Source organism: Anastrepha obliqua, chromosome 5 (genome assembly GCF_027943255.1).
Source record: "Anastrepha obliqua isolate idAnaObli1 chromosome 5, idAnaObli1_1.0, whole genome shotgun sequence".
NCBI lineage: Eukaryota > Metazoa > Arthropoda > Insecta > Diptera > Tephritidae > Anastrepha > Anastrepha obliqua.
In genome coordinates this window covers 50085463-50101125 of record NC_072896.1, presented here as the reverse complement: position 1 = coordinate 50101125, position 15663 = coordinate 50085463, and the positions used below count along the sequence as shown (strand labels likewise).

General features: G+C 37.4%; 2 protein-coding genes across 2 annotated transcripts; both read left to right on the top strand.

The window, feature by feature from the left end:
• Positions 1-7408: 7408 nt before the first annotated feature.
• On the top strand, positions 7409-8414 carry LOC129248006 (uncharacterized). Its single transcript, XM_054887403.1, has one exon. It carries the CDS (start codon positions 7436-7438, stop codon positions 8333-8335), a length of 900 nt encoding a protein of 299 aa, XP_054743378.1. The 5' UTR covers positions 7409-7435; the 3' UTR covers positions 8336-8414.
• A 5248-nt stretch (positions 8415-13662) lies between these two features.
• LOC129247761 (uncharacterized) lies at positions 13663-15326 on the top strand. The gene is made up of 2 exons (XM_054887047.1): positions 13663-13798; positions 14030-15326. The coding sequence occupies exons 1-2, from the start codon at positions 13787-13789 to the stop codon at positions 15215-15217; spliced, it is 1200 nt and encodes a 399-aa protein (XP_054743022.1). The 5' UTR covers positions 13663-13786; the 3' UTR covers positions 15218-15326.
• Positions 15327-15663: the final 337 nt, after the last annotated feature.

Here is a 15663-nt window from a genome sequence, read left to right as displayed (position 1 = left end):
TTGTTCGGCGAGAAAGGACTTTGGCAATTGAGTAGGCCTACTTAGTCCAAAGTAGCACTTTTTAGCAAGAGATACTCTCCGTTGGATTTCAATTTTTAGAGGTGTGTTCTTTAGCAGACCGGTATTCGGGTCTGAGCGAATTTGACAGAATCAGCTGATAGGCTGACGTCAATTGGGATGTGCTTGCAAGAAAAACTGAGATTGTGTTGGTGATATCCGAGACAAATCTACCAATGATACTTCGTTGCTGCCTGAGCAACGGGCGATTGGTCGAGTGTGTGTGTGAAATGATTGGCTCAGTCTCACGAGTGAAGTGGCAGTCAAAGTTCCCTCACAATTATTTTTTTCCCCATAGAAACCCTGGTCAATCTATCATCCTTGGATGTGCGTTGAGAACGGCTTTTTGTCATTTCATTTTGTACTGACATTCGAATGTACTCAGCTACAAACAAATCAGCTGGTCTAAGGATTCACCTTGTTTATATCCAAGCTTGCTAAGGCATCGTAAAACACTCTATAGCTTCTCGCAGCAAAAACACAGTTACCACTACGGGTTGACGATAATGAGGGCGTCGACGAGCTGGTAAAAAGGTAATCGGTAAATATCTTTATGAACCCGGAACTTTTACGTATAATATTTACATTATTATATGCAAAGCTCAGAGCAAAGCAAGTACTGGGAAAGAAAGCTTCAGCTTTGCATTCGACCATGTTCGGCCATAAAAGTTCATTTCGGATTCATTTCGGATTCGGCTCGGCTTCGGCTCTTAATGAATATGTGCTGTCAAGAAATTGGAAAATTTTTTAATACATCCACACTGTCCGCTCTTTATACGCGATTTATATACGGTATAACGACCTTTTTCAATTAAGACACTTTTTCGATTTACTGTGTAAAATGTTTCATTAAACGGCCAATAATTTGGTGAGAAAGAGAACCTTTTTCAAACGGGATGCTGGTGCAGGTAGTAAGTGAATAAGCACTTAGACAGATCCTTCTTTATCCGGTAAGCTAACAATAAAAATGTTGAGAGATGTGATTTTTTATTTCGAGAAGGGTACTGGTATCAAAGCTCACATTTTCTGTTGAGAAAAGTTGCTTTCAAATATCTGCATATACTCGTAGTAAGCTCCTGCATCGAGTGTGGCTAGTGAGTAATTCTTGAGTGGCGCAAGTCAGCTCTATGTTGGTAGAGTATGCCGCTCGAAAGGTGGAAGTTCCGATAAGCTAATGTTTTTGTATTAAAATATAAATTTATTCAACTAACAGCATTAAATAATTGGTATATAACAGATGTAAAAATCTGTTTTTTGTTTGTTTTACGAAATATGTAAATAAAAGTATGAGCTGAAATTAATACAATTGAAATTATGTATCTTTTTTATTGCTGTTTTATTAATAGAAATATGGGTTTTTTAAAAGATCACAATTTTTGGATTACTTGGGTTCTTAAAAATATTTGGTTCGGTCTTAAAAATTGATGTTCGGTTAAGTAGCGGTTACCTAGTGGGTCTTCTTTGGTTACCTAGTGGGTCATAATCGAGTACAAATAAAAGGCGGCTGGCAATTGCGAATGTAGCATATCCTTCAATAGTATTCTTGAGAGTTAGATTACGCAGAAATTTTATCGATTACTGCTCCAAAATAAAGAACAATTCTCTTTTAGGACTCAGAAAGAAGGCAACCTTTTTATTCGGAGGGCAGCTACCTTACTGTGGGCGTTTAAAGCAGACAGGGATAACAACAAGCACATAGGCTCCTCTTGTACTTAGCTCAGTAAGTAGATATCTGGCTAGGATTCACTTATCATTTTATGTCATAAAATTATGTTAAAATAATTTTATTTAAGCCTTACACAATTTATTTTGATTTAATATGATATATGCATATATTTACCAAATTTTCAATGAATTATTAACTTTGCTTTCTTCTCTGTTTGTTTAATTGCGTGAAATCTGCCAAATAGTATTAGATTTGCAACCGAAAATTTGTTCCCTCATGTTAGGGTTTTCCCACTGGGTGCTCTTATACGCATTTGTACAGATATTTAAGTGTGCATTCTGTAGAGGTTATGAAATGATGCATTGATAAGGATACACATCAAGATAACATTTCAACATAAAATGTAAATTTAAGATTTTTGTTTACGATACTTTAATATTGACACCAACACCTTAATTGAGCAAAAAATATTAAACCATTACAAAATGTGCTGCCCGCTTCAAAGAGCCTTCTACATATGCAGATACGTCACTTAATACTATTTACTTCGCTTAATACTATAAGGCCTCGTTTTATGCGGTGGATACGTTCTACAGAAAAGTGCATATAAAAAATTCGCATTAGAAAGACGTTACTTGCCTTGAAAAAGTAGGGATACGTTCCGTAATTTTCCAAAATCGCATAAAACCAAAAAACGAGTTAATTAAACTCAGAATGATGTAATAGCGACTTGTCTGTGGTAAGTATCATGTATAGGGTGGGCCATGTAAGATTTGCTTTTTGAATCGGCTATAAAAAAAAACTTATCAATATTTTTTTTTATTTTGAAGATTGAACATTGTCATTTATGAATAAAAAATAATATCGTTCAAATGACTGCCACGACTGGCTTTACAGTAGGCCATTCGATCAACCCAATTTTTAAGCACATTTTCGATTGTTTGGGCTCCAATTTCATGAATGGCAACTTCGATTTCGTGTTTTAAAGCATCCATCGTCTCTGGATGGTTCGCATAGCATTTGTCCTTAACGGCTCCCCACAAAAAAAAAAAGATTCAACGGGCTTAAATCACAGCTCCGAGGCGGCCAATTGATATCGGAATTCAAAAACGGTAGCCAAAAGTTCGAGTGTAACTTTGGCAGTGTGACAAGTTGCACCGTCCTGTTGAAACCAAATGTCGTCCATGTCATCCTGTCTTTGGAAACAAAAACTCGTTGGGCATGTCACGGTAACGCTCGCCATTTACTGTAACCGCGGAAGAAGACTCACCACTTTGGAAATAGGTTTTCAATATTTCCCAATTTTGTTCAAGCGTATAACGTCCCATTTCGTAAATGCCAAACCTTTAAGTAAATTATGAACACATTTGACATGTCATTTGTGTTACCATTCTCAAAAAAATAGGTGGTTCAAAAAGCAAACGTTATATGTACAAGAAAATCACTGACATCTGGACGCATGATGTAGATCTAGCTGTCCTTTATTTTCATAAACGTTATATGTCAGTGGAACAAATGGTGTGAGCTCCACGATTTTTGGAGGCTGTCTATATGCCGGCTTCCGAAACTAGCCTATATGGATAATTTTTGTGTGAAATACAAACCGCATAACTTCAAAATCGCATAAAAATAGTCCGCATAAAGTATTATATTATTTATAATATATATTCTGTTGCAAAAGTAAAAGAGGGTTGCCGTTTGCCCTATAATGACGACCGCAGCAAAATAATAATGAAAATGGTTTTATTGTTTTTCAAAGTATTCTCTTTTTGAAGTCAATACACTTCGGCATTTGCTTCAACTAATTTTCAAAACATTTTTGCCACTCAGAAGCCGATAGCTCCGAAAGGCTCCAACAGCTTCTTCAAGCGTTGACCTTGCATTTTACAGAAAGAAATCGAAAGTCATTAGGTGCCAAAACAGGGCTCTAAGGTGGATGACCCATTAATTCGATTTTTTGAGTGCTCAAAAACTCTCTTGCGTGAGTCGACACCTAAGAGTTCGCATCGCCTGGGTGCACCACTCTGGATTGGCTGTTTTAAGTTACTTTAGTGGTATGTGGTTGCGAAATGACCAGATTTTCTGAAAAAAAAACAGGCTATCATGTCCATTGAGATGCTTTTTCCACGAATAACTCTTGCTGTTTTGTTTCCGTCTCACATGCACACATCCAAGATTCGACACCTGTTACTATGGCATAGACGTGCTCGAACCACCGTGACTGAATTTCTTCATATTTCTTTACACCAGTCGATACGAGTCCCTTTTTGGGCATTTGCGCAATTGTCAAATTGCGGTATCCAACGAGAACAAATCTGCCTGCCGATTCTATAATTTCGAATCATTATGTTCAATCTCCTTTCTTAGGCTCTGTGCTCGCTCACTGGTTTTGGGAGGATATCAAGAAAATACGAAATTCCCTCGCTGTTTTATGATACTGTGATGGTTCTAAAAAATATGCAAATTCTTTCGCGTTTTTTCTTAGTTCAAAATGCGGTAAACTAATTAAAAATATACTACTACCTATTTCCACCTCTGAAATAACAGCTATCGAGCTCGCGAAGCTCAAACCGATAAATCGCAACCTGCTCATATTTAGCCTTCATATAGTCTTCCTTCAACTCACGCACTGAAATCTGCCTAAATAGACGACCACCTCATACATTGAAATAAAGAGACTCTTATCCGAGTAAAAATATAAAAAGTTTTATGTACACTAGCCCATATTAACATCGCAGGCAATGAAACCGCGTACAAACTAGCAAACCATTTTCACTTAACTCGTGAGTTATCAATAATTTTATATAGAAGGTTGTCAAAAATTCTGTAAATAAATTAATTTATATATTGATTTAATTGATAATATTGAGCAGTACCACCATTGAGCGTTGCTACAACGAGTATTCAGTCGAAAATTACAGGATTTTTTAAAACTATTAACTAACGAAAGTACAAGGTCACAAGGTGGCACAAAATTATTTACTCTATAGGAAGATTTATAATTTTTGCAAATGAAGTTGAACGACAATCATATTTGACACTTGTAAACTAGACAGTAGAGGTGGAAAACTATCGATGATTATCATCATTCCTTCGTATCCATTTTGTGCTATTCTCGGATATATTTTTCACTTGCTGCCAGGCTATTTTTTTGTCCACGGCTTTGTATTCCTCTTCGATGCAGCATCGCCAAGAGCCCCTAGGTCTCCCTCTTCTGCGCTGTCCTTGGCAGTTCCCGTGCAGCGCTTGCTTGCTGATTTCTATGCCACCTTTCCGTAGGGTATGGCCAATCTATCTCCATTTACGTTCTCTTATTTCAGTTGCGATTGGTTTTTGATGGCATCGTCGATGCAATTCGGTGTTAGATATCCAGTTGTCTGGCCACCAGACACGTAGAATTCGTCAAAAGCAGCAGTTCACGAACCCTTGAACCTTCTGTACAATTTCTGCAGATAGACAAAACTATCGATAGTATTGACTATCGACATTTGCCGATAGTACTCGCCTCCTCCATTGTGGAGCAACATCAAGACGTGTGCCACATGTAGGAGGAGGAACTCGGCTAAATACCCAAAAAGGGTGTAAGAATATATATATATTCGCATCCTCCATCGATATATTGATACCATTTAAACCGACATACATATTAAGGATTTTAATGCCTTATACTCATTTTATACGAGTATCATTGACAATTAACCCGGTCTCTGCTTCGACAGATAAAGCTGGAACGCAAAGATACATATTGGCACAATACGGTTCAAGCAGCAAATCATTACTAACCTTTAAGAGAAGATATTTAATAATCTGTTCGGGATCTGTTAATGGATCAGAATTGTAATTGCAGTTGAGCTGCACCAAATATTTTTTTTTGTGACAATTGCTGCCCTGTTGATGCTTGTTGCCGTAGAAAGCTCTATGTATTTCTTTGTTTTGGATATTTTCATTATTTGCTGGTTTAAAAAAAGCAGATATGTATTAACTTTTCGGATTCCAACGCCTTCGATGCTTGTTCAGAATTTTCTTCACTTCCGCCTTCGTTTTAATACTGCTTTTAAAATACTACGTGCATAAAATGTGTTTCCTTTATTTCACTTTCTTTGAACTAGATAACTGTTGAGTTACGTATGCCATCAAAAAGCTTCAAAATAATTTCGAGTTCTTTCAAAACCTCAATATCGTCACTTCTAAGAAGCTACGGTGCATTTTTCATTGATCTTTTGATTATTGCACTTTTAAAGGTTTGTCAGTGGATTGTTCTGCGGAAAGTTTTGCAGTAGAAGTGATGCTAGATTTAAAATATCTTGTAATATCTTTATATATTTTTACAGTAAAGAGACTTTGTGTACTTTTGAACAATCCAACTAGTTCTTGGAATGAACTTAGAGCCCTTCCACATAACCGTGTTTGATGGCTAAGAGGAGTTATCGACTTCCTATGCTTCAACTAGGAGTTAGAGGGTCCTATATATAAGACTATATATTGCACAACAAAGTTGACTGAATATGTAACACATGGCACATGCCGCTTTTTCAGAAACTCACAAGCCTTCAGCATTGAAGATGCATTATACATAGGTGACAATATGTACAAATGACTTTTTCCCTCAAGCCCCACTCTTCGAATTTTTCAGACAGCAATCCCTCAATATTTTCAGCTGAATGGTTTGTTTGGTCAAGTAGGGTTGTGGTAGACAAGATCTAATTTCGATGTTTCATTTCGATTTAAAATTAAAATGTTTTTAAGAGTTGTTTTAGATGGAAGGGAATATTGATTAAACGATTAAAATGAAAGTGCTGTATCTATTTCTTTTTCACGCGTACTTTCGGGTCGTATGTACGAGTATAAGTAGTATTAAAATTGTTAAAACATTAAATGAAAAACTTTTGTTTGATATCTTTCATGAAAAGGATATTGTCCTGTAAGCGTGGTCGTAGTGATCATTCGCCTGATGTTATTTTCCAATATTAACGGCATACCTTCCTCTTTATAATGAAATAAACATCCGATCATTCATATTAAAAAATGGCATTTATCTTTGAATATCAATACGAGTATAACACCTCTTATTGGAAAGCCCTTTACTACACAGCTGCAGTATACTCTGCTTGTATGGAGTATAAAGGTCAAAATAAAGATATCCATCATTTTTTTTAGTAAAAAAGTTATTCAACCAATTTGATGATGAATTTTGCGCCACCTTATCTAAATACATACATATGTAGAGCTCAATGAATGAACCAAAATTTTGTACAATTGTTTATTGATCTCTGTTGATTTTAAATTTGTTGCGCGTATATAAATAAATGGAATCTCAATTTTTTCAATTCATTCAATTAGATGCACCGGTAATGCTTATAACAGCGGATTTGTATACTTATATATGCTCAGTCAGTGCTGTCAAGCGAGATTTTCAAACAAACACCTCCCTCTAATATTCAGCGGATCTCATATCCGGGAAATACTGTATTACAAAATCGGCATAGTGTATCAGGTAGATAAAAATGTTTAAAGCAGATTTTTTTTTAATTCCGGCAGACTGGCGGAAACGAGTATTATGGATTCGTATTTGCGTGATTGTAGATAATATTTGGTTTCGTTTTACTTATGCAGTTTCGGGCATTTTGCACGTTTCTGCACGCAAGCATAAACGCGCGTATTTGTTTTGTCTTCAATTTTAAAATTTTTGCGAAAAGTCACATCAGTTTAAAGATGATCTCAGACGTATTAGCACTGTTTGTTGTGTCCGTGCTTCTAATCAGCTGCACAAACGGAAGCGCAGCCAACGAAACGAAATTCGTATATGTCGATCATGAGCAATTGAACGATAGCTCATTGATGAGATTGAAGGACTTAAGGAACGAGGTGCAGCAGGGTGACGCAGTCACTTTCGAACTTGGCACGCCGCAATATCAAATTTTAAATCCTGATGAGCCACCCGAAATCATCACTTCTGATCAACCCGGCTACTATGAGAGTCTTCAACGATATGAGAAGGCCATGAAGAGGCAGAAAAGCGATTTGACTAAATCTTCCGCAGAAAAATCATTCAGGGATCAGCAAGTAACGGAAAAGCAAGAGAGCCAGGCGTCGTTAAAAGATAAGAAGATTAAATTTATTATTTTGAATTCTAAGAAAAAGGGTAAGGCCCCTAAAATTTTTCTTGATGTGTCAAAAACCAAGCAGCAAAAATACGCAACATCAGCTGAAATACGTGATAATGATAGGCAAATTAAAAGTAAAAAGACCAAATATTTCAAGGTGTCTGAAAAATATGGCGTACCACAATCAACTTATTCACTACCATCCTACACTACAGAAAAATCCTTACCAATGATGCAGGAAGCTGTGTATGATCGCACTACACAATCTACCATTCCCGGAAATCCAAAAAATCAAGCTATAAGTAAGATTCAACAACCAGCACTACAGTCGCAGCCAATGTTCCTTCCATATAAAACTCAATCCTCAGGTATGACTTCACTACCTCCACACAGCGATCTTGAGGCGCTTTATGCAGCAGAGGCGAGCGCGAATAACCCATATTATGCAGACCCACCACATATCAGAGACTTTGAGTATTTGTATCGTGAGGCATTGCATATGAAATAGTTCAGATCGATCTCACGTAAAAAGAGCTTAAAATCAAAAACAAATTATTTCCTATTAAACGATTATAAACGAAGAAGAAGGGGATTTTTTTAGTAAATTGTGGTATATGAATACCACATAATTTAAACTAGAAAGAAATGTTTTTTGTAAATTTTAATTTTTTAACCTATTTTAGCATAATTAAACTATCGTTTAATTTTTGAATGCCTTTTCATTATTTTTAAATAAAAAGTTAATATAAAAAAGAAACAATAATATTTGTTCATTAGAATCTCTGTGCATGAAATGATAGAAAAAGGTTTTTGTATCATAATAGCGGCCGCACCCTCGGCAAACCATGGCAAACCTCCGAGTATTTCTGGCGGCCGATTACTTACCTCTTTGTTTATATCGGGTGTTTTTTTAGTTGCATGAGAACTATCGATACCGATAACTAGGGGTTGACAACTCAGAATGGCAAACTGTGTTGAGATTTCTGTTCAGTAAGGTTTGGCAAGTCATCGTGAATCACTGAACTTAAAGCCAGAACAGTGCTTTGTGGAAATTTCATGTTCTTCTTGATTGGCGCGATAATCGCCTAAGCTATTTTGGATGAGTTTAACGAAGTTCGCCATTCGTTTCTTTCTTGTGCTAACCGGCGCCAGTTGGAAACATCAAGTGAAGCCTCTGCTAACACCAGCTGAATGCTTTCAGAGCCGGACCGTTTGTATGCATTCGGATGACATGATCCAACCAACGAAGCCAATCACTTGCGATATTCGCCGTCGCCAACATGCAAAGGTCTAAAAATCTGAAGAATACAGAATCTTTCTCTCAAACACTCCAAGCGCCGCTTCAATATCCGATTGTCATTTTCTTGTAGAGTGTTAGTTTTGTTCGTCGAGAGAAGACTTTACTACTCAATTGCCTATTTAGTCCAAAGTAACACTTGTTGGCAAGAGAGACGTTGGATTTCAAGGCTGTCATTGTTATCGGTGTTAATGCTGGTTCTTAAATAAACGAAATCTCTTACAACCTCGAAATCATCGTTGAATCATAGAAATCACGTTTTTCGATCAGGAAACAGCCACTTAGCTTGGTGTATTTTTTATGCTGGAGCATGTTTCGAGCACCGGTGAAGTCAATTAGCCTCTGTTAGCTACCGGGTGTTTCGTTGTATAAGCTGAATTCTCCGACTGTGAGACCAATGCCCTGCTCACCCTGGCATTGAAGTCGACAAGCAGGATTTTTATGTCGTGGCGGGGACAGCACTTTTCATGCGCTTATAGAAAGAATCTTTGGTTGCATCGTCCTTTTCCTTCGCCCGGGGTGAGGGCGGAAATGAGGAAGATGTTAAAATATCTCGCTTTGATGCAAGACGCTCGCCCATTGAAGTTAACGACAGTACTAGGCGACGAAGTCTCTCTCCCACAATAAATTAAATACCTTTTCATGGCAGCCATAGTTGACGTCGCAAGGTCTAATGATCTTCTTGATCAGCAGCGATGTCAGCCTTTGCTCTTATGAAAACAGCAACCACCCGGGCACAGGCACCTTCCCCATCAAGGGACTAGACATTTCAGGTGCATGTCCTCAAATCATAATCCTTAGCTCGTTTACAGGGGTCGTTATCGGAGTAAACAGTTCTCATCCGAGGCTTTGGATTGTTTTTCATTGGAGGAAATTTTTATGTGGCGGGTCTCAAACCCAGCACGCAACCAGATATCTTGGGACACTTCGCCTTCCCACATTAGCTCGCTCTCAAATGAATGTTCGGGAGCTACCCAGAGGACACTTGTGCGCAGCCCGGAAGCTGAGAGCTGCTTGGACCGTATGCAGAAGAATCGTTCTGGCCACTCCCAAGTGAATGACTTTTGCCACTTGGGTGGACTTCTGCACACCGGGCCATCCATGTGGAAATTTACTTTAAAAAAGAAATAAAAATCTGTTCGCGAAGTTCATAGAGAACTGGCGGCATGAACGGTTCTAATTTCTTTCGAAATGAGGAAGGAGCTACGTTAAGCCGTGTGCCCCACAGAAGGAAGAACTTCTGCAAATATTTGCTGCAAGAAATTGCAGACGTGTTTCCACACAATGTGAGTACAGCTTGAAGTAGTTTGCTTTTTTTATGAATGACAGTGTAAAAATGTCCTGTGGTAAAATAAAATTGGCAGCTGCCATCGCAGCATATTTGATTAAAAAGAAACAAATTAAAACAAAAACAAAAAGAAGTATTTGGGTGAGAAATTGGGTCCTGCGGCGCGTAGATTTAAGTTTCCAAAATACATTACTTGAAGAATTGCGGACCGAAGACTCCAAGCAGCTGAAAAATTTCCTGATAACGTCTAGTGATGATTTTGAATACATTTTACCGTTAATTCAAATAAATATTCAAAAGCAGTAAGTATTTCAAATTAAATGTAAATTATGAGTATATTTATTTTGTAGGCGATTCTTTTCATTCGCTTTTGTATTTGTTTCGAGTCCCTGTATGTACGATTGCAAGGATTGTGTTTGAATGTTGGAAGCCCCTGTACCAATGTCTGCAATCAAAATATTTGAAGGTAAATATTAAAATATGTAATTTATATAAAACATTTTCCAAAAATGCCTTGTGCGTTCTCCGAACATATATAAAATTGGGTTGATGTATTGCAAGGCAGCATTATTTATGATTGCCTGGAGCTTTCAAGCCCAGTTGTATCTGAACTAAGTAGTTTGGACCCGCAACTTCATCGTCTTCTTTCGTCACTTTTAGAATAGCCTGCTGAATTAATTTTTTAAGTTTTTTCTTGCTCCCAGAATTTCTCAGACTTCGAAGTTCTGAGGCGACAAAGTCACCAAATATATATTAATATTTGGTATTCATCAGACGGTTTTTGGATTATTTGCAGGGCATTTTCCAATACGACGTCATGTTCGTCTTTTTCTGAATTGGTTTTGTTTGTAAGTTCCCTGGTACTGATTGGACTTTTTCGGACTGATCGGTGATGTTTTCATCGTTGTCTAATGTAATTGAAAGATCCTTTAAGAAATTAAGAACAAAAAGAATTTATTAGGAATTCAACTGTTTTTTCTTAGGTTCCATCAACGGAAGAAGATTGGATTCAGTATTCCAACGGATTTGACAACAAATGGAATCTTCCTAATTGCCTAGCTGCTATGGACGGGAAACCTGTGGTGATACAGGCACCAAAGAAAGAAGGCAGTGTTTACTTCAATTATAAAGGCACACATAGGATTGTACTGTTGGTGTTGATTGGACCTAATTATGAGATAATTTACATTGATATGGGGTGTAATGGTAGAATTTTGGACGGAGGAATATATAATTAACAATTGCGAATTATCGAAATGCCTTGAACAAAATACATTGTATTTTCCATCTCCACGATCACTTCCTGGTAGAACAATTCCAATTCCATACGTTATTGTTGCAGGGCTCATAAGAAGTATATTATAAAGCCATTCCCTTTAAAGAGCCGACCAGTGCAAAATCGTGTTTTCAATTATCGGCTTTCTAGGCCCCGAAATGTGGTTGAAAATTTTTTGGGACAAATTGCAGCTCGTTTTCGAATTTTACGTAAGTCCATTCTTTTAAGTCCCCAAAAAACAAGAAAATTTGTTAAGGCCATTTGCGCTCGCATAACTGTCTGTTAAGTCGCAATTCTCAATATGCGTCGTCTATGACATTTAATTCTCCTGCATGCGATAATCAAGGAGAGTGCCCTACAGAAGGAATACACAAGAACCGAAAAATGTTCGTAACGAATTTGCTGAATACTTTATTTCACCAGAAGGAGAAGTGGAGTGGTAATATAGGCATACATATATATACTATGTATAATAAGTATGTGTATGTAAGTATAATGGAATATATAATGAAATAAAAAGTGAAACGATTATATATGTGTATTTTCTTATTCTTACCAAATTTAATCTCAGCTTCTTTGGGTACATGAGTGGATACATGTATTTCATGTCCCACTTGTTAACATATACATATATCATTAGCCCTTTGGCCACTTTTTTTTTCTTTTCTTTGTTTACTTCTTGACCAAACTGCGTTCCTTTTGGCCTCTTCCTCGGGTGCGTCTATGTCATTGGCTATTGCTTTTAAAGCATTTTTTTTTATTTTATTCTTATAGTTTTTTGAGTACGTGCCCCATAATTTCTTGTTTTTCAATTAACAAATGTGTTTTTTCACTACTCCAAACGAATTTATTTTTGTCCATTTTTATAAATTTTGAAAAGAACTCAAAAAAAAAAAAAAAACGAAACAAAACCGAAAACAGAAGAGAATACCACAAACCGTTTACTCACGTATACCCGACTACTTCTGCCAGTCTTCAAAACACTTGTAGTTGACAGCAAGTGGTTCAAGTTATTTCCAGCAAGCAACAAACACGTGCTTCCACATAATTGCTGCAAGTAACTTCTGGAAGCCGACTTCTAATACGTGTTTACTCGACAAAAACCTCTGGGAGTCACTTCTGGAAGCAACTTCCGCAAGAAAACTTGCTAGTGGACACACGGCTTTACGGTGAATGGCGCGTGCTATCGAGCCATGCTGACTGAATATTTGTTTTCAAAAATTAATTAGCTAAACATCGACGACATTTGGTTCCAACAAGACGGCGTAACTTGCAATATAGCAATATTTAAGCCACCATTGACGCCATACTGCCAGATTTATTGGGAAAGGTTGTCGAAAATTGAAATGATTGACAGATCATAGTTGCGGCGAACATATGCCGGATATCATATTAAAAAAATAAATGCCATGAAATTATCAACCAGATTATAAAAAAAAAATTCCAACAATATTTCGGTTTTGTATTATCATTCTAAGCTCTGAAGCTCTTAAAAAACCACCCGATATATAATATATTAGTGCCTTTGGTGAACTCACAGTCAAGGATTACACTTTTCAGATTTACTAAAAAAAAAATAAATTTATTGATTCTTTTTTTATTTGAAAGTTAACTCATTATTTCAAAATGGAAATTCATTCAATCATTGCTTCATTCAAACATCTGAGTTTAAGTTAACACCTTTGTTTTCATATCCGAAAATTTTAATTAAAAAATTCATACAAAACAGGACTTCCCTAATGTGTCTGCATACATAACAACCATTAGTTTGAGGAAAATACTTTCTTATATTTATAAATAATAATTCAAAAATAATTCGACAGTATTTACGGCTTTTATTCAATCAACGTGCCACCAATCAAAATATTAGTTTGGCATAACCTTCGAAATGTATTAGTGATCTTCCAAATGCGCGTACTAGAACGTCGCAAAATGTAAATAAAAATAATTCTACTCATGCACGTTCAATTGCACTAATGAAGTCTCGCTTATAAAGCCTAACGCAACAAAAACAAGTTTTTAAATACAAATTGAAAATCACTGACGATTACTCGTACAATACAGCAAGTGAAACGCCGGTAGCAAGAGGAAGCAGAAAATGCTGTTAAAGGTAAATTGACACTGACTAGGTCGATACCACAATATCCATACGTCTCCATCAGCGCATACTTGCCAAATGGACAAATGTGGTAGTGCCGATTATTTAACATAACGGCTTTGCCGACGTTGCTGTCACCGCAGTAACCCACATATCGTGGCCCAATTTGCGGTTGATTACATATGAAATCATGGATTCTTTTACTTTATTTATTTCATTCTTTGCTTTCTCTTGAAATTCCAGTACGAAGAGTTAACTTTTTTATTGCTGATCTGTGCAATAATGATGCCAGTCGCTATGTCATCTAATTGTCGGCGCCACTTTTGCCCTCAATGTGAGGAGGAAGTCTGGGAAGAAGTGCCGTGTGATCAAATTTCTAGACGAAGATCCACGACTACAACGACCACAGAAAGTCCGAAATTGCCAACTTATGCTCCCACAACGCAGATGCCATATACAACAGAGCGTCCATATACTAAAAGAACACCAACCCAAGCACCAGTGACATACAGCAGAACTACCGTTCCTAGTGTCCAATCCACAACTTCTAGCTCCTACCAAAGCTGTTATTGTGAATGCAAAGTTGGCTGCAAGCAGTTTTGCCGCAAACTAACAGTAAATGGTACAACTCAAAAGCAGATAACACATATTACAAAAACTTCGCGTCGCGTTCCAAACGGACATCTCAATACGGAGCACGTACATCAACATAGATTTGTGCCCGATACTTATGAACCACCATCTACGAAGTCCACGGACTCAGCAGGAGCTCACCCTAATGTCCAAGAAAATTCGTATAGATACCCTAAATTGGCCTACAAAGTTCAGCCATCAGTACAAAACCAACCTAGACTGTATTCGCAAACAGGACATACGCCTTTTACTTATGAAGATTCCAAACTCGGTGACAGCCATTCAGAAGCGCTACTAGACTCAAGCTATTCAGTGGATGACTTGTCTCGTCTTTTGCAAATAGAAAGTGAGAAGGAGGGCAGCAACACCTTGTATCAACCAAATGTACATGCAGCGTACGGATCAGCTCCATTTTATCCATCACCTCCTCCAGCATCTAGCTACTCTGACTCAGCGCCAACTACAGAACCAAGAAATGAAGACAATTCATATCGCTCCAAAGCACCTATCTTAACACCAGGGCGCAGTGCGCCTTCATCAATGCCATTGTCATCCTCGGGCCCGCAGTATGCGAACTACATTAATAAGGGCTCCTCAAGTCATCCACATCAGCACGAATCCGCAAAACCTCTACCTCCTAATTCAAATAACGACCAAAAAAACTCGCCATCTTTGAATAATCATGCGACATATTACAACTCAAACGAAGATTACACGAACTCGATGGCTTACGGCTATTACTATGACATAACAATGTCGGAAAATTATGTACCTAACCCGCTGCCTTATGAAATGTAGGATTGATGTTGAGGAATTTCCTTACAATGCTTAATATTCTAGATTGTATTGTAAAATAATCGTAATATAAATATTTGTAAAATATAATAAGTCTTTTCTTAGTTCAGTACTTGTAATTTTCTTTCATTTCAACCAAATTGATGGGCGTGTGCAGTCAAAATGCACAATTCAAATGAAGCTTTGATTAAAAGTGTCTTCTACATTTTTCAGTTTCTTCTTCTTCTTCTTAATTGGCGCGATAACCGCTTACGCGATTTTGGCCGAGTTTAACAAAGCGCGCCAGTCGTTTCTTTCTCGTGCTAACCGGCGCCAGTTGGACACACCAAGTGAAGCCAAGTCCTTCTCCACCTCATCTTTCCAACGCAGAGGAGGCCTTCCTCTTTCTCTGCTACCACCAGCTGGTACCGCATCGAATACTTTTAAAGCCGGAGCGTTTGTATCCATTC

Bases quoted from the DNA above. Each gene is read 5' to 3' on its own strand.
- LOC129248006 (XM_054887403.1), top strand. From the start codon at position 7,436: ATGATCTCAGACGTATTAGCACTGTTTGTTGTGTCCGTGCTTCTAATC.